Source organism: Adelges cooleyi, unplaced genomic scaffold, assembly GCF_023614345.1.
Source record: "Adelges cooleyi isolate 19-005CV unplaced genomic scaffold, UGA_ACOO_1.1 ACOO_flye_CR_arks_rails_tigmint_CR_PRNA_23, whole genome shotgun sequence".
Taxonomy (NCBI): domain Eukaryota; kingdom Metazoa; phylum Arthropoda; class Insecta; order Hemiptera; family Adelgidae; genus Adelges; species Adelges cooleyi.
Genome location: NW_026095893.1, coordinates 14,398,011 through 14,418,406, shown reverse-complemented (window position 1 = coordinate 14,418,406; position 20,396 = coordinate 14,398,011). Strand labels below are relative to the sequence as shown.

The window sequence follows — 20,396 nt, the reverse complement described above, 5'->3', positions numbered from 1 at the left end:
AAAATACCTATAATATAAAAACCATTTAACACAGTCGGTAAACACACTAGATTATTATATTTAATCAAAAATAATCTAGTCAGAACAATATTGCCAAAGGCCAAATATGCCGCAACGTGCGAATAGTAGTATAATATACCGAATTGCTTATTGAAATGTTAAATAATGTCTATTGTAATGATTTCCTTATTTTTACTAAAGAAATATTATTTAAAAAATACATATAGTTGAATTGACAGTTCGAATTTGTTAAATTAATAAAAAGATTTAAAAAAAACTGCTTTTAATAATAGATAAATAAAATATGTTTATTACCATGTATTATTTATAATATTTATTTAAATATACTGTTGACTATTGCCGGCTTAATTTTCATACTAAAATGTTTGCATTTTTTGTTTAGCTAACACTCATTCAACTTTTAAAAGTTATATGATACGCTTTTTTTGTATTCATTAATTAAAATTAGGACGCTTGGCAGAAAATAATGACTGGTCAATATCCAATTAATTTATTTTTTTGATTACAATCTTCTATACATTTTAAATGCTTTGATGTAGTGCATCAAATTTAATCAATTTGTCCCAGCAACTTTACTTTTTTTACCCGCCTGGCCAACGTTTATCATTTAATATATAAGTAGTCAAATGTTGTTAAAAAATATTAAGCTGTTGTTCATCGTCTTAAGAAAGAATATTTTGTCTTACCTAACCAATAATGAATGAATCCATTTTTTTGGAAACGGTAAATCTTGAGTTAATATTATTTTGATTAGTTTTGTTACATAATTTTTATTGTTACCCGAATTTTTGGATTTAGTTACGCCTTTTATCTTTTTGATATTTATTTTCATAAAAAAAATTTTCTTCTATAGTTCTGTTGGTACATTTTCATTGTGGTTATTTGGCCGTTATATTTCAACGCCCAAATTAGTTACTATTATTTATAACGTGATTTATTTTTATTATCACCAAGGCAAGAATTGTATCTTAACTGTAATGGATGGTAATTATTCAAAATTCAACTTTTTAATCAGTTTCGGTTGGTGAACTATTTTAATTTTAATATTATGCAATTTTTACTGTCTATAAAATCCAAAAAGTTAAATAATGTCATGTTCATGTCGCATTTAATGTTCTATTCTAATTCTATTTCGCACACCATGTAATCGTTTAGATGTTTTTTTACACCAAATACAATAGCACCATTGGTTCGTGCTCAGGCGCTAAAGCAGCAAAAGCTTCGTCCGCATAAGGAGCAGCACCGTGCAGGTTTGTTTTTTTAAATATTAAAAAAATATAATATTTTCGAATGTAGTTATAAGCATTTATTTCAGTGGCATCATTTGCAGTAAAACTTCCGGTTGAATTCGGGTGCATAAGCCGAGAAGCTGCAATAATTGAGTACACACGACTTGCATGGGCGTATAAATGACTTCTGATAGAAATGTAGACAAGTATGTTGACATTGTATAATATATGCACAAGTTGTATAATAATGTGCATTGTGATAAGTACAACATGCGAAACAAGCAAACATTTTACAACTACAAATACAACAAAAATGAAAACCAAGACCTTTTGCCCGAGTGGATTGATAGCACACAACGTTAAATGCTGATAAAACATTGCCTACCTTTCGAGCTCATCGGTTCTCGGCTCATACCACGGCCGGTATGTATGCTAAACAACAATCTGTAACATAAATTTGCAAAATCCCATAAAATTACGTCGTAGGCACGGCCAAAACCGCTTTACAGTACAACCGACTCGGGCTTTCGGTCGATAGTTAAGAGGCATACGCGTTTTTGTTGAAAAGCCATGTGTAATTAATCGCACGTTATTGCGCGACGCTTTAAAACGATATCCGTACCTTGGTAGCACAGTCAAGTGTATAAGAAGATAACGTTTAACAAATATACCAAGATAAAGAAACACGCATTGGTGACCAAATAAAAGTTGTAGCCGTAAAAAAAAAGCGTTTGGGTGTGTGTGTGTGTATAACAATGTATGTATAACCGACGAGGGGGGGAAAAATTGAACAGAATGCGGATAAACGTATAATCGGGTCAGTAGTTCAATAAAGCGGGAGCGTAAAAGATGGATGGAAAAAGAGACACGGAGAAAACAGCTGTACTTAGGGAGCAAACGAGCATCCACAGCCAGTTTGCCGGTAATGCGGCTAATGTATGACGGGGTAATGCAACGCGTAACGTCGTTGCCATCTCTATGGTAATCCGATTTTGTTTGTTTTTACAGCAGCGTGAAAAATCTATATTATTTATTCATAGTATTCCGGCGTATCAATTTTTTATCAGTTTTCAGTGTACCTACCCGTCTTTGTGCGAACCGCCAAGAGCGGACTTTGTGCGAACCGTCGATATCGATGTGCCGAGGAGTACAGCGACTTTATCAGCCGGCGTTCACCTTTACACGAGGATGCAGTAAAAGTGTCTCCGGGGAGATCCGGCCGCGCACTCGGGTCATACATTTTAAACGCGCCATGTTCGCGTTTCTTCTCACACTTCTTATACCAACTACTCGAGACGTCGGGCATTTATTTTTTAACCGCATCGATGCGCTTTATAACCGTGTAATGGATGTCGCAGCACAGATATCGTCGTGGCAGACCTTTGGCTCGCCGACAAAATGCGCTCACGTATTGATTTTGGTCGTTCGCACCGCCGCCATCGGCACCGCCAATCGTCCCTGTGTGCCACCGCTTGACCCTGGCCGCATACACAATCTTGCTCATGAGCCTCCTCTTCTTTCCGTTTGAAATCCCCGTTTAATTTCACATAAGCTCGACGGCTCTCCCACCCTCTCCCGTCTGTCGTTCAGCTCACGACCGGTGTAATCTCTACTCGTGGATCGACTTCGGGCACATTTATTTTATGATTATACGAAGATCTATGGATCACCGCAGCCCTAATCGTACAACACTATAATAGGTGCCGCTTAGTCATAATCGGTTGAAGCTGTCGTCGATAATACACCAGCACCGTGCTGCCTCACTACCCGAGTTCCTAAGCACCTCGAGTGTCACCGGATGCTGGTACGTGTATTTATCGCCGCTCTTACCATTAAAAAAAAAAATTTAAATCCTCTAGTAGGTAACCGATCATAAGTTGTCATAAAATTATTCAAACGAGTAAGTATATGAATTTGTTTACCTGGTTATAATTATTTATTTTTTGAAAAATGCTCACAATTATACGAATGTATCCATAAAACATTGACTATAAAATCATTTCCCCTGGTTTTCTCTATTCGATAAAATATATTATTTCCTATTCATTTTCATCAGTACATTATATGAACTAACTCTGGCATTTCAAGGATTTAAACTCCAAGGTCTCGGGGGTGCTAATAAAAACTATCAGGTACATTAATACCAATTTGACAAACAATTCTTCTGCCAAATTTCAACATTTTCTGAACACGCTATAATAATAAACATCAACGGAAATAACAATAATGTATCGACATATTTTATTGATATTCCTATAGCCTACGCAGTTTTCAAACGAAACGCTGACTGACAAAATCGTGTCGTTAATTTGAACAGTAAAGATTTAATAAACAAACATGAATAACCTATACGGTTCATTTTGATCTTTCTCTAAAGTCAGTTGACATAGTACATAAAATACAACATTTATAATTTAAATATAACAGTTTTACCATTATACCTAAATGCACACATAGTTGTTCTTAAGTGTAAAAAAATATAGATACATTTTTTATTTTAGGTATCGATAGCCTTCAAAGAAAATAGTTGTGTTAACTATAGAAGCTGAAGCGTTTTGAGAGTATGGTGAAGGTACTGATAAGAAACAGTTAAAAAATATAGTCACAGTTCAAATCCATAGTGCACAGTTTTACTAACCCTTAATAATTTAACGGTCACTAATATGAAATTGACGGGTTATACCAATGTAATATATTTATATAAACAGAAACTAGTGCTGAACGAACACACGCGTGAAACTTACAAAAACTCCACACGTTTACCTCCCTTCTTTCATAACATTGTCATTACATATTTTCTCATAGTTAATAACCCACATAATAATTTTTCCTATGTTAATTTATTTTCGGAAGCACTTAACTCGATAACCACCAAAAACATTTTTACGCGTGTATTAGAGAAGAAAAATTTATTAATTTAACACATTTGCAAACAAACGACAATCTATGCTTGGAACAAGGCAATTTGTGTTACACACATGATCCAAATGCAGGATATGCGAGTCAACATTGGCACAGTGTTGGCCATACCAAAGAGGCGTGTGTATATGACATGTATACAATTCGATCACTTTGCAGAGCCTTGTGCATACCAAAGGTCGAATGCGTTTAAATAGATCCTGGCGGAATTGAATTAGTCCATTTTGTTAAACCAACGGATCTTGTATTATTCACACTGTATACTCTTGCCCGCCGTTAAGTGGCTCGCACCGTACAAAAGTTTGCTATGAAATAAAGGTGGCGAAAAAAGCGAAGACAGTAAAAACTGCAAAACACATGAAATAACGTACGACCGAACCCAGAGATGCGCACCGCCGTTGTCGGTATTACTCTCGGGAAATGAGAAAATATCTTAACCGTCAAAAAATGTCAACAATACCTCCATAAATCTTGACGACGTGATTCAACGACTATGTGTGTTGTGAATGCATGCGGATTGAATGTGCTTTTATTTATTTTTTTCTATCCAGGCACGGCCGCGTTCTTCTTGGAGCTGCAAATAATGTGGCCTTCTTCTTCTTCTGGCCAACTCTCCAAGAGTTTTTGCCGCCATGCAAATAATGTGGTACATGCATATTATAGATACATTAGTATAAGGGACATGGGCACACATATGTAGGATAAGCTTTATGCGTCGATTCAAAATACCTAATCTAGTGTCAAGATTAACATATTATAATATTATCACGTTTAGATGCAGCTGCTTTTTAATCTAGTTGATCTCGGTAATTTTCCATCAATTTAGCTTGTTATTTTTATGTTCAACGAACGTTATAATATATATATTTTTATATTCTCCTGTATCCTTTGTGCTCACGTCCACGTACAAGTAAGTAGCATAACTTTTAAGATCCGTAGAATATCGGGTTTCATCAAGAAGACTCTTTGCACAAAAATGTTATTATATTAAACGGACCCATCAAAAATTCTTGACATTTTTGAGCTGTGCCTTTAGATTAACTTCTTATAGTATAGAAATTATGTTTACTTCGACCATAAGTTAAACTTCATTAGTTGACCTTCGGCGTTCATCAACTTAATTGTTCGTGCTCAGCCATTCAAATACAAAGTAAACATATAAAGATAGCAACGCGGGTAATAGAGAAGTTGGGAATATTTGAATCCTCTTCAACACTTAAAGAAACTTACAGCTGGTCTCCTCGATCATTTTTATTGATCTTACTAGTAAAAGTCTTCTGATGTAGGCCGAGCCTTTGGTTGATTCTGTACATGATATTATGAAATGTTCTAATTATACGTACGGTCTACTTCCAGCTAACTGGTCACTAACTCTTTGCTTGATGGAGGGCACCGACGAGAGCTCATACTTAGAATGACGCCATAAGACATCACGAGTATGACAATACCACAATGACACCGGCAATCGAATATTATAGAATCTAGAATAATATGCTTTATACTAAATTGCGTGCTCTTGCTCTTCTTATACATAACACAAAATACGTTTGTTTCTGATGAAGTCTAGGTACCTACTCAAAAGCCGAGTAGATGCTTTCTGAGATATCTAATATGTTCACATCCTGAATCTATATATGCATTAATGTATAGACAATTCGGTTAATGAAATATTCTTTGACTCTAACCGACCTATTGCTGGTCTTTGACCATACTGATTTGATATTTGGTTTTTATTTTTTTCGTCGCAATAATGTTATTATTTTGTTTGTACAGCAAAAGCCTCTTGACGCATATACACAATTATTTGTCAGCACCAAAGGTTTTCCCCTGATATTATCGAGCGGAAACCCCGTGATCTTTAATGGCTTCATCAAAGGAGAGTGGGAGTTATGTAATAAAGTCAAAAATAGCAGCGTGTAATTTTTCATACGAGAGGAAACCATTTGACGTTTCGGTTATTTTATCACGGCTCATTTTCTTCATCTCTTGCACCCTCGTCATTTCCTTTTGACGACGTGGCCAGACCACCCGGTGAACGAAAAGCGATTGTTCCTTTGGTCGGCCGGCGACAGAATCTGCTGTATAATATAGGACGGTTTCGCCCTTCTTACAAAACACACACACACACACACACCTCGCTACCATAAACTGGGCAAATTGGACGTGACCCATTTCACTGATTATGTACGTAAAAGGTAATATTGTTGTGGCTTAACTCAGCCGGTGCCTTACCCGCAAAATCACTAATATTACTATTGACGGTTTACTTTTCTCTGGACCAAGTGAAATTATTCATTGTTTTTTTCTTTTATTCCTAAAACGTACCGCAAGAAAATAACAGTAATATTATGCCCCTACTAGTTCCCAAATTGTCATCGGTTACACGTCTAGTTACGGCTATGTCCAAAAATGCGAATGTTATACATACCATTATAGGGTATGAATGAATAATTATCGTACCATTCGACCTGTTCGTTGAGTGTAACGAATTCAGTCTACATTAAAGTATATACAATCTTTTGTGACATGGTATTTTCCAGTAAATACCGCTCTAGAATGCGATTTAATTAACGGGCCGAAACAACGAATTATTTTGCTCTGAAAGCAATTTCACGAATATTTGTTGTGTATTTCAGACACAAAAAGCTAAATAAACGAAGCCGTCAACGTTCAGTATGGCTTTTTCTTTAACCACACCCTGCACGCAACCCGACACTTGTTGAACGCTACTACTTATATTATTATTACTACTTATGTGACCGGCTTGTGTGTTTCACTGCAAAACGTTTATGACCTCGAAACCACCGCCGATAGTTCATAGTTTCCTTGTAAATTATATTCATGAAGTTTCTTACCAGAGCGCGTGGTATTTTAATTAATTTCAATTCCAACAAAACTTTTGTTTGAAATTATATATTGAAAGAGTGTACTATATAAAAAGTAATTTGAATAAATTAAATATTATAACGAGTAGGTAGGGTCTCTTTAAGTAACGCGCAACGCTCTACAGTGTAGTTCATTTCTTTTCGGTTTTTTTTCTTTTGACATAATAAAAGTTTTGTTTCTGCTCTGAATACAACAGGATAGACTGTAGCACGCAAGCTTGCATAATAATAAGTATAAAATATCGGCCTATTAAGAGTGGACTAAGTGATAATTTCTAACGTTTTATCTTATTTGCTATACATTCCTACTAGGTGACAGTTTCTCAAATATCTTTCCATAAACATTTTTTTTTCGAGTTGTTTTTAATATAACGCAGTTTAAACGAAAATTCATGAAAATCACTATCATCGTCAATTCATATTTTATTTTAACTATTGAATATTAGTGAATGTATGGCATGAACTATATTTGTAGTATTATTGTAGGTAATGGTCAAAATGTTGTACAATCGAATAAGATTAAGTATACCAAGAATAAAATATATAAATAGAGCAAATTGTGAGGGTGAGTTACTAACAAGTGTATTGTCTGATTACCATTTACACTAAAATAGAAGCGGTCGTTTAGTTATTAGTGGATCAGCAGCAACATGTATGTCTTGTCATCGCGTTAAATTACCATTCATGTGAATCATTTTACAACCGCCAAACAAGCTGTTGCAAACATTTACTGCAATCGACTAAAACACTGACGGGAAATTCAGCAAAGGGTTTTCCCGTTTTGTTGAAGGCAAAACGTTTCAAAATGTACTTCTAACCCGCATGTCAAACGTTACACTATTCACTGTAAATAACAATACTCGCGTCGTTCACGTTATAGCAGCATACCACAAGCCACAAGGCACGTTTTTGCTGGATACAACTGTATAAATGAAATCTATGTTTTAAACATTACTGGTTCACTATCCGTGTGTGTTGGGGGGCTCCTCGGAAATTGCTTTTATGTCATATAGTACAGCTTATGCCATAGGCAATCGTTTGTGGCTTTGGTACTTATGTCAAGGCACCGCGATATTACGAATATGTCTCCTCCCCTTAATCTCACAGCTTTCAAATCAAACTAAAATCTAGATAAAATAATTATAATTAACAAAATTGTCGAATGACATGTACTATCTATTGGCAACGAATTCGGTCTACTTTAATTCTACTACTATAGGTCTACTCCTAGTTATAAATATGAAAAAAATATTCGACTATTCTAAGCGAAAGATAAATAAAATATTATGATACACATAGTTTTTTAAATTGTTTTTAGTAAAGTATAACCAGTAATACCGTTACACCCGCAGACAGCATCGCCTCTTTCGATTACAATATTGTAATAAATCCATGTTTCATTTTATTATTATACTTGATGTTATTATTCTGGAACACAATCTAATGTCTATGGTTATGGAAATTACCTTGTGCTTGGGAAAATCAATGAAATAACGATGTGCGGATTGCCATTATAGTCTGCAAAATGTAATCATGGTTTATCTACACCATGGACATAAACAAAAGCGGCGTCCTTGTTAACCGTATACATTTTAATGTTATTCGACCGAGAAGATAAATCTAAAGAAATACATATAAATAAAAGGCACGAGACATTTTCAAATTAAATGGTATTACATCAAACTTTCATTGCGAAAAGAAAGATACGGATAATCGATTCCACCTCTGTAGCACACTTTGTAACAGAATGAAATAATAATTATTCACCAAATTAAAATAAATTACTTTGTACACTACGTATGTAGATTTTTTTTGTTTAATCATTTATAAATATATCGACTAGTCTGGACGTTAAATTAAATAAATGGTTTTTGAACAATTTTTCGACCAAATAAAACTAATACATTTTCATAATATTATTTTTTTTATTATGTTTACTGCCTTCTCGTATTTGCATTGAAGCTATAATGCTATAACGAAACCAAACGTTTGGAGACATCAAAGCGATTCTGTAGTTTCTAACAACAGCCATGAAAGTTCCAATCAATATATTTTCATTTTTGTGTTCGTATGTACCTAATTTATTTGAAAGTGTACCAAGCAGAATAATAAATACAAATGAAAAGAAAAAACGTGCAAATAGAATTATGTGTGGAGTAATAGTTATAACGTAATAAACATATGGAATATAAATGATTAAGCTCTTTTTCGTAATAATATATAAACTAAAAAAATTAATAAATAAGATGAAAACACTTACCCTAGACGAGACAAAAACAGGCGTCGTCATCTGTAAATAAATAAATGTATAACAATTAGTTATCGAGCCATCAAGTTTACTCAATAAAGGCTAAAAAAATTAAAATTATTTATTATACAGGGTGAATCTTTTATCATGACCCAGTCAATGTCTCACTGGGTTTAATTAATAATTGACATTTTTTTTTTTTTTATAATGTTTTATAAAACGTGATCTCAATTTTTCACAATTTGTTTTTGTTTTTACCCCCTTCCAACTTCGTTTTTTTCGGTAGGAGCTTTTTAAACTTAAACGGTAAAGTATATATTTTATTAACTTTTTAAATTGAGAATAATGTACTACACATTTTGACTGGTCATAAGTCGCCACCAAAACACGCTTATTTTTTGTTAAATTTTCATTTTCTGGCCACAATTTTGACAGGTATGAACTTTGATATGATAAGAAAAGAGCTTATAGATATAGCTTTAATAAATTAAATTATGACTAAAGAAACGACAGTTTTCTTAACATTAATTAAATATAATTTTTTAAATTATAACTCCATCCCTTATGTGTTAAATCTTTTAAACTTGAGTTTTTTTTAAATATAACGTATATATTTGATTAACTTATTGAATTGAGAATAATTTGCTGAAAATGTTGACTGGTCGATAACCAGTTTTGGATAATTAGTTTCAAAGTTATTAAAGTTTAAACTTTAGGACGGGAGGAAGGGTGGAGAGTAGAGATGTTTTTATCTGCACGCATTACTCAACCACCCTTTTCCTTCTATCATAACTTTTAAAATTGAATAACTTGAAAATTAATTATCCAAAACTGGCCACTCAATTACTTCGATCTTTTTTTTTATTTGACAATACATATTTGTAGATACAATAAAATTAACTTTTGTTGAATTTAACAGTTGCTAAATGATTTGCCCAGTTGTTAAAATAATAACTATATAAAGAGAAAGTTGTCACTACTACTATGACCGCTTTGCTCGTTCATAAATTATTTTCAATTCCATTCAAGTTACTATAAGTAGATTCTTTTTTTTTTATTATTATAAAACGAAATTTTCAATGTTGGCTACAAATAATTGTAATAATAATAATAATTATTATTATTTACATTTTTTAAAGAAAAATATTTCTGTTTGTTTATTTATTTGTGTATGATTTTGTTGATAGAATTTATTTAAATATTTGACAACTATTGTGTTTTAATTCAGTTAAAACTTGAAATAGAAAAGTTAATTTAGGAAATAATATGAGAACATTTTCTAGTTAAAAATAAAAATCTCCTACTATTGAGCAATGTGGATATAGTATGGCCAATTTACAATTGTGGGTGGGCAAATTCATTTTCTGGCAATAATTTTGACAGGTGTGAACTTTGATATGATAAGAAAAGAGCTTATAGATATAGCTTTAATAAATTAAATTATGACTAAAGAAACGACAGTTTTCTTTACATTAATATAATGAGCTTCGTTGAATATTACTATTATTAACTCCGTTGTTACTTTTAACTGTTGTATGTAAACAGAATATCATAGTTCTAACTACAACATAGTTCTAAACCTACTCATAAGACTCATTTGAGTCTATGACATTACCAGTCGTTTTATTTTTAAATAATTTATTGATATTCAAAAGTAATTTATAAACAACAAAAAAAGTGGGAGTAAAACGAGTACGTAGTATGCTAGATATATTTATTTGATTTTAATGTTATTTCAAAAACTCCATTGTCTTGAGTTAATACAAACATTTTGTTACCGTGAATGAATACAAAAAACGTAGCAATTAATATTTGTATACTGACAGGTCATCTATTGTTTTAAAATTGTGAGTCAGATGCTTGCTATAAAATATACTGTTTGAAGGATATGAGTTATTACAAAACATGTTGTTATCTGAATATTATGATAGTGCGCTTCTCAAAATATATATATTAATTAATACATTTTTTTTTGTCCTATCGATGTCCTATAACATTTTGTCCTATAACAAAGGCTTGCCTTCGAGCAGAACGAGTAGTATTAACATAAATTGACTTTAATCCAAGTTCACTTTGAAAGAAAGGAAGCATTCTCGTTTTTATGCTAAAATAAAAATAAATTTCAATAAGAAATCCCTGCATAATAATAATACTAAATTGATAATCAATCACGAACAAACGAATAAATGCGAGCTACTAGTCTTATATATTATTTAAATAATATATTAATTCATGTTGTAAGTTTACAAGCATTCATTTTTAATTATTTTTTATAAAATTCAATATGTGTAATTACTGATTAAACCAAAAACCCAACAGTAATTAATACAAAAAATTGACAACATTTCATTTTATTTTATTTTATAGGTATTATCAATATTTATATGGTTAACAGTGTATCCTCGGTATTCATCATAGTATTCAATATTTAATACTACTTCTAATAGTTATGCTTAGATTAGACTATGCTTTGTCCGAAAACTAAAAGTTAAATTATAAAACTAATAGTCTGATCAAATGGCTGTAAATGCAAAGTGTTTACTATTTCAGAGTAATCACTCAATTCCGTTAATATAAATATAAATGAAGCTCGGAAACGTTTAAACTTTTAATCACTTCTATTATGTATATAACCACATACGGCTTATCAAAAATTTGTAAGGATTATATTTTATAAAATTACTATCTTCTCTAAAAAAATGATCAATGCAACAGTGTTATTAACTTAAATATTATTTTCTTTAATTTTAGCTTTGTTAATAAAAACAATAACACTAATAATGTATTAGTTTGGTGATTAGCTTTAAGATTTTTTAAGTTGACATACTTATTAAGCAAATTTTTCTTTTTATTTGTTAATTTTTATATTCGTAAAAATGCAATGTATTCAATTTGTAACATAAGTTCTAGGTAAATTAAATGGCAGTCCTAAACCCCAGTTTTCAGGTCATAAATTATTTGATTAATACGAGTGAAGAAAAATAGTTAAACAGTAAAAATATCCATACTAAGAACAACATAAAAAAAAAATGATAATCAATTTAAAGAAAGAATAGAGCTGATATAAGTTAAAACCGTCTACCATCTTTAATATACCATTTGAGTAAAAATTCGAAATTATATCCTCTAAATTCTAAAACTACTAATACGAGTACAATATTGTGTAACCGATGACATTCCTGTAGCTATATTGCCTATGCACAACGCCAGATAACATTTTAGTACAGTTAAATTTTTAACACAATACATAACAGTTATAACAGTTTAAAATGATAATTATCTAAAATAATAACAAATCAAGTACATCCAATTTGAAAACAATTTTTTATTCTTACACAATTTTAAATAATAAAAAAGTGAAATTTTACATTTTTCAATGCTTTCTTAAGGGACTAACATCTTGCGCCGAGTGTCCTCGTGCACGGTGTCTATATACAGGGAAAATTCTTACAATTGATGAGTAGGTATAATTATCTTGACAGCAAAATTAATCTAGAGTTTACTGGTAAATAATAGTTTGATTGATACATATGATATACATTTTACTTTTAGTATGATAATACTCGTGTCAATTCAATTTTAGAAGCTAATTTCAAACATTTCAATTTTCAGAGAGAAAACTTTTTAAATTATTGGTGTCAATTCAATTCACAGTTTGATTAACGTGAAGTAATTGCATTTGAGCTGGCGCTTTTTAATTGAAATAAAATATTTTTGACGTTGCAATATTAATTACTGAATGGCACGTAATTAACTAGATTATATTAAAACATATATATACCAAAAATTATTATCCAAAAATTGAATTATCACAGCGTCATAATATTATTAAACGTATTGTTTGCATAGTATAAAAAATATTGTTGTTCATAACAAGATTGCCAAATTTGGATGGTATATAAAAATGAATGTTTGTCTGTCTGTCCTTTATGCATATTAGTACACTATTTATCCGATCGCCATGAAACTTTGGGAAGTTGTTGAGTACACTCCCGCGAAGATAACTGGAATAGTACTTTTCGAAAATTCCACCCCTAAGGGTGGCCTCAAACACGAATTTTGCACTTTAAATTCGAAATATTTTTTGTTGCTAACCCAAAATAAACACTTTGTTTGTAACCACGGTAACCACGGTACTCGAGCGAACGGTAGGTGATGATTAAAGGAACAGGCCGATTCTATGTACCACGATTCTGGACAAGCTTTTAACTGTTGGAACGGGATCTGGGACTGGGGCCCTTGAGTAAGAGGGAGATATAATCAATATAATGTTATGTACATAATATGTAGATCCAAAGTAGGTAGTTTTACAATATACAGCCTGGAGTACTGACTTTTTTATCTTATTTGTAATTATTTTACTCAGCCCTAGCAAACTAAATCTCGGGCAACGCCGGTTCGCGGGACAACTTGTAACTTATAAAATTTGAAGTCACCAGTCATCGTTTTCAGTGAAATGTACATGAGAATATAACATTATTTGTATTTACTTACAATAGCTTATTTTCTAATAATTATCACAGATAATAAATGATAATACTTAATACTTGATGTGTATTATCATAAGAAATAAATTAATTCATTTCAAATCAGTGAAGCTTTAATACGAATAAAAAAATCCACGAATTAAGGTTAAACATACTGACTTATTAAAAACAGTATTCCCAATATACTTATTGATCAATGAAATTTTAATAAAAGTTAGATAATTCGTTGTTTTTATTGAATTGAAATATCCTTTTCAAGTAAAATAAAATGAAACATGTGAAATGTATGACATTTGAACGAGTAAAATAGTTTGTATTAGACATCGAAGAACGGTTTGTGTAATAACAAAAAGTAATTTTCAGAAACAATTTTACCAGCATTTAAATGAGCTCCGTTTATTTATGAAGTTTCCGTCAAACTCATAAACGTAAGTACTAACTTTTGAAGTATTAGTAAAATAGAACTTTGTAGCTATTTGAAAAGTATATTATTTTCTCGTCTCCAACTCTTATCTAGAATATAAAACTTCCAAAGGAATCAAACTATTCAAAAGCACCAGCCGGAGAAGCAAATTATTTCTCTTTCTATGGAAAGAAGAAATAAACTATCGCTTAACTTCAAGTTTGTTTTGTTTAAAATTAAACGCGTACATGCATCATCAACAGACTTTATAACAATCAGCCACTGCACGTTTATGTGCTAAATATCTATATATAGATTTCTACATTGAATTTTATGGCTGTTTTTTTATGGAAATAAATCATCTTAAATTTGTTTAAATAAAAAGAGATTCGAATAAATTATCTGTAGTGTAGGAATTAATAGAAAAGACGAGGTAACAAGCGGGACCTATTGGAAAATCATGAAGGGTGGTCCCCTAACTAACATACTCGGAATCCCACCCACACCATATGCTAATTTTTTTTAGAAAGGGTTGAACACACCCAAATTTTTTTTTTTTTTTTAAATTCTTGAAGTGAGCGCTAACACAATGCCATTTTACCCACTAGGCCACGCCTCCTCAATCGCGCCTATGTCACACTTAAATTGGTAGTCGCCATTTTTTGATGCTGATATATTATGTATTTAGCGCAAATAAACGCATTATGCATTTACAACATTACTACTAGCTACTAGGCCATTAAATATAGTCTAGAAATACGTTTCCGCCAATGAAATATAAACAAACAGCGTAAAGGTTATACAATTTTCAAAAATAGTCAACTTCGAGCTACTTTTACTGACCTGACACTATTGTTAACAAGTTTTGTGGTAAGTATAATATTTTTCAAGAATTTTGAAGGAAAAAAAACTATTTTGAGGGTGTGCATTAATTATCCTCTATCGTCTTACCCCACACATTTACCTTTACATTATCGTTTCCACTATAGTCATCTATACAATATTCTTGTCCATTGCTTCATATATTAACACCGGCCTCGTGACTGTCAGTAAATATAGTATGGTATTATAACAGCGAAGGGGAAACGACACTTATATAGAAACGTGCAAGCGATATTCAATAAAAAAGTTTATTTTTTCAACTGTCCCACCCGGATGTCACGCGTTATTTCCAAGCACACGGCAAAGCTTTTATTTTATAATATTGTCAAGACCTTTCAAGTCAAAATTGCGTTAAAAAAATATAGGCTTCCACTGTAATATCCCAGCTAACACGTTGCCTTGAATATAAACAGAATGCACGTATAAGAAACGTTCAGAATGTCTTCTTCGAGGTGTATATATTAATGTACACAGACTGGAAAACATTGTTCATCGTTGTCACTGGGCTTGTAATATTGTCGCGCAGGTTTTTAAAAAAATTCTAATACCTACTTCACAATAGGAAAACGTTTATTGAAAACCAGCTATTCTGGCAATCAACAGTGTGTTTTCAAACGAAATGTGAACAGCGTGCATATTAAAACGGTGGCATGATCAATAAAATAAGGGATAGGATTAATGGCTACGAATAATAATAAACGGTTTTTTTTTCTCAAATGGAAACAGCCCATGTAGAGCCATTGCTGCCCTCCGTTCACTGTCCGAGACGGGCGGTAGTCGTCAGTCCGTCGCCGTCGCGGTTTGGCATGCCCAACACAGAGACCATGGCTCCTGTTTTTCTAGGCAATATATCCCACTAACAAACAAAACCGCCTGGCTGAATATCGAACAGTTTATATAAAACGCATGCAAACACTGCATAATGACACAATTATTTATCTGCTGCTTCTTATTCTCCAGTAAGTACGATACCGCACGGTGTAACGTTCAATTTAGGTAGACTATATTTATTATTTAATCATCGTCAGTGAATTTACGCTATTAGTAAATTTACAAAGAAACCCAACCGCCAAGTTGGCGTGCAAACTATGTATTTTTTTTAGATTAATGACAACACGTTCGTGTGATAAACATTTTTAACCGAGAGGTCATGTTTCCACCAAGCACTCGAAACGTGTTTTTGATTTAAGCTTCAGAAGTAATTTAATTTTCACTGTAGTTTATTATAAAACGATAACTTTGGCGTTATAATTGCCAAAGCAAAACACTGGCTTAGCAATAAGCCAACGAGTTCCTGATTTCACCTATAAACAAAAACTTTGTACAGGTTTAGTGTTATGCTTGTTTCCGGTACACCCACTCTAGATTTTCATTAGTTTTAATCAACGCACGTAGCGTGGCATCTACTTACATCAACGGACCCGGCAGCAGCTTCAAAATAATATCTATATATATAATAATGTACACTAATACCGATTAAAAAAAAAATACAACTAGAAAATAAAATTTCCTCTGGAATGTTCTCATAGTATTTTACAAGTTTTACTCGGTATTTGTGTTGTAATAAAATAATATGATACTTTGTTTGCTGCTTCATTCCAAGGAAATGCTTATTAAAAGTAAGAGAGAAAAATATTGTTAGCGTTTGAAGCTTAATTTAGCATTTAGTGGATAATCTAGAACGTTTCACTTGAGATATTCAATTTGCGCAATTTGTCGTTAAAAAGAGAGAAATAAATTATACAATATTATAAAATACAACTTAAGCTATAATATTATTATAGCTTCAGAAAATTATATTGCATCGGGTAAGTTGTTATTAGAGTTGAATATAGCATCGATAGCATAGTGCACAGGGGTGATAAGTGCAATTTTTGTGTTTTGGTTTGAGAAATTAAGTTATGCTTAGCAATATATACCTAACAACCATCGATATACATGTAGATGGAAGGTGTACAAAATGGCCATAGCGGGTAAAGTGATCTTTTATTATAATTCTGTTATTAGTGTTATCAGCTATTCAGTTCTTTTTCCATATGTTTATAGTTATCATTATTATTGATTGATAAATCATAAATGATAATAAGATTCGCTGTTGATGGGTGATAACAGAACCATGATTTGCGACTGGCTGTTGTAAGGTAAGAGTTACGTTTAAACAATGTTATTAATTATTTTAGCCACGCAATTACTACATATATGTGTTACTACATAATTACTACCTACATAATTTCTACATATTTGTAGGTACAATAAAATTAACTTTTGTTGAATTTAACAGTTGCTAAATGATTTGCCCAGTTGTTAAAATAATAACTATAAAAAAGTTCACTACTATGACCACTTTGCTCGTTCATAAATTATTATCCAATTTCATTTAAGTAGATTCTGCTTTTTTATTATTATAAAACGAAATTTTCAATGTTGGCTACAAATAATTGTAATAATAATAATAATTATTATTATTTACATTTTTTAAAGAAAAATATTTCTGTTTGTTTGTTTATTTGTGTATGATTTTGTTGATAGAATTTATTAAAAAAATTGACAACTATTGTGTTTTAATTCAGTTAAAACTTGAAATAGAAAAGTTAATTTAGGAAATAATAAGACAATATTTTCTAGTTGAAAATAAAAATCTCCTACTATTGAGCAAAGTGGATATAGTATGGCCAATTTACGCTTGTGGGTGGGTAAAAGGGTTTCAAAAGGGCGTCTAAACAAATTAAGCTTTGTATTAAATTAAGAAATGCAATAAAATAACGTTTACTTCAAAACTTATTGTACAGTTATAGATAAAAACAAGTTTACAATAAACGTGCAAAATACATATAACGTAAGCACAGAATAAATGAAATCAGAATGGAAAGCTATTGTGTAAACAAAAAACGGCAGCCATTTTCTGAGTGGGTCCGAAATAATTGAATTATATTTATTTCTATATTAGATATAGATATAATAATAAAAGAACAACCCACTCAGATAATGGCTGAATGTCATAGACAATGTCATCTTATCTTTCCCACGTCAAATTATCAATGTTTCCATTCTGATTTAATTTATTCTGTGACATAAGTAAGCATTCAAAATTAATCAGTGCTACAACATTTTGTTATGTAATTAAACCATTAATCATTTTTGGAGTTACCCTGCTGTTTGCAGTTTGATTAAATTTAACCTTTACTATATTTCAGCAATCTCTGTTTTTTTTATAAATAATGAACAAAAGCTCGTATAAAACATAGCATTTTAACTTTAAAGTAACTCTGAAATGCTTAACGGAATAGCCAACATTTTATACAATACTTTTTCCACTCGATTCAACGGGCTAAGTCATAAGATGGCAAATAAATAAAAAAAGAAATCATTAGCCGATCATTTATACTAATTACTAAAAAAATCGTAAATTATACCAAAAGGATTTAGTTTAATTTATAAATGGCCATTAGGTTTCTTTTTTCTTAAATAAAAAGTGAAATGTACATCTACGTTAAATTCCTACGGTAATTTCCTAATTAAATTTAGTTAATAAACACTGATATGCAAGACATATTTGTTTCAAAATTAACCACTAAATAGATAATTTTTTTTTAATTGTCAATGTTTACAATAGTATATTATAACGTATAGAGTTATGTATTTTTCAGAATATATATAAAAATATATGGTGAAGAGTATCACTACATGCATAATGTTACAATGGTAAAACAATCAACTGTGTATTTTGGATTATATAATAAACATTTGTGAATCATAATTACTTGTATATTAAATTGTGCTCTCCTTTCATACTTAACGCCAACAAAAACTGTACATATTTTGTTATAGTGAACTTTAAAATAATTCATCTGCGATTTTAATCTGAGCGCACGGCAGTGCACCAGGCCAAGTTCCAGCAATAACACTGTATCTTTACCAAGTTTTTTTAACCCACATATCTATGTTTTCTCTTAAGATAAGCTTTTGAAATTTGAAACATAGATTAAGCTCGAGTAGCTTAGGTTACTATAAAAATTTGATAATCATTATTAAATGTACTCATTTAGAAGTTACATGGGTGATTGGAAGGAGATAACTCAGAAGATAAGAAAAAAGGTTCAGATCCCCTCTCAAAAAAGTCAGCCAATAAAAGACCAAAGTAGTGAAAGTATTGGTATCAGCAAAGTACCAAAGTAGTGGTATCTACATTGTGGCTAAGTCTTTTTTATGCCTCATTCAGAAAGGTCACGTTTCATTCAGAAGCTGGCCAAGTGTTAAGCAATACAAATAAAGAGCAGTGTTGCTCATGAAAGTAGGTGGGAAGTGAGGTTATGAACTAAAAAAATAGCAGACTTGGCCATAATGTAAATATCACTACTCTGATAGACTGACTTTTTTGGGAGGGGGTTTAGAACTTGGCCCTTTTTCATTGTTAGGTTTTTGTTGGATATTGATATTTCAGTTCAGATATTAAAAGTAGAATTTATTAAAACTATATTATATTTTTCTGTAGGTAGTTTCACTTTTTTTATGTACCATTAGAAAAAGTTAGTAAAAACAATACATAAAATACCTGGAATTTCATTTTGAACATAAACTTTGATTTGGTTAATAACAGATGTAATCACATGCTACCATAAGGCACCGCTGAATTCTATACAATTATAACTAAAGCATTTTGTCAATTTACAGCTATTCTAATAATACATTTTTTTTAAAATTACCATTGGACAGCTTTCACAAGTTTACATTATTTCATAACAGATAGAGCAGATATTGCGAATAGAATGAATTTGTCAGGTCGATTCCACTGACATGGGTTAAGGATAAAAAGTAGATAAATAATACATAACTGCAATATATTAAGAGTTTAGTGCATGTCGGTACAGCGCCATATTTTATCATTAACGTTTGGCAAATAACTTCACAGTATTTTGTGATAAATTGTTGTTTTGTCTAAATTAAGTGACCGATTATTTTTGTTAATAATAGTTTGACAATTAATTATACTTTTGTCATGCCGGATAAGTGTTCTTTATTTTCATACTCGCGAGATCATTGATCGAGTATCAGCATTTCGAGATGCCATTCCTAAGTTTCAGTTCAAGCTGAAAAGCCACATTACTCAACCGTCACCAAATGTTTCAAAGCGACAATTTTGCAGCACTTAAGAATTCATCAGCAGAATAATTTAGTTTTGAAACTATTTGGATAATGACTTACTCAAGCTAATATTAAGATACTCTACCCCATATCATCACCACACTCCATAAACAGACAACTATAATAATATAGTAAATATTCAATTTTAAATCAATTTTCGAATACACTTTTCTGTGTTTA

At 31.5% G+C, this 20,396-nt stretch overlaps 2 protein-coding genes across 7 annotated transcripts in view; one reads left to right on the top strand and one right to left on the bottom strand.

The window, feature by feature from the left end:
- Positions 1 to 20,396, top strand: part of LOC126835628 (farnesol dehydrogenase-like) — a 216,733-nt gene that overhangs the window by 55,836 nt on the left and 140,501 nt on the right. The window lies entirely within an intron of this gene.
- LOC126835621 (uncharacterized) overlaps positions 1 to 20,396 on the bottom strand; it is a 122,486-nt gene that overhangs the window by 83,874 nt on the left and 18,216 nt on the right. For 4 of the 6 annotated variants that reach the window (XM_050568319.1, XM_050568317.1, XM_050568321.1 and 1 more), the window contains exon 2: positions 9,315 to 9,344. In XM_050568319.1, the coding sequence (XP_050424276.1) occupies positions 9,315 to 9,344 (30 nt within the window). Of the gene's footprint in view, positions 1 to 1,635; positions 1,695 to 2,333; positions 2,386 to 9,314; positions 9,345 to 20,396 lie in introns of those variants that run through there. The other 2 variants (XM_050568322.1, XM_050568323.1) reach the window with 2 other exon arrangements.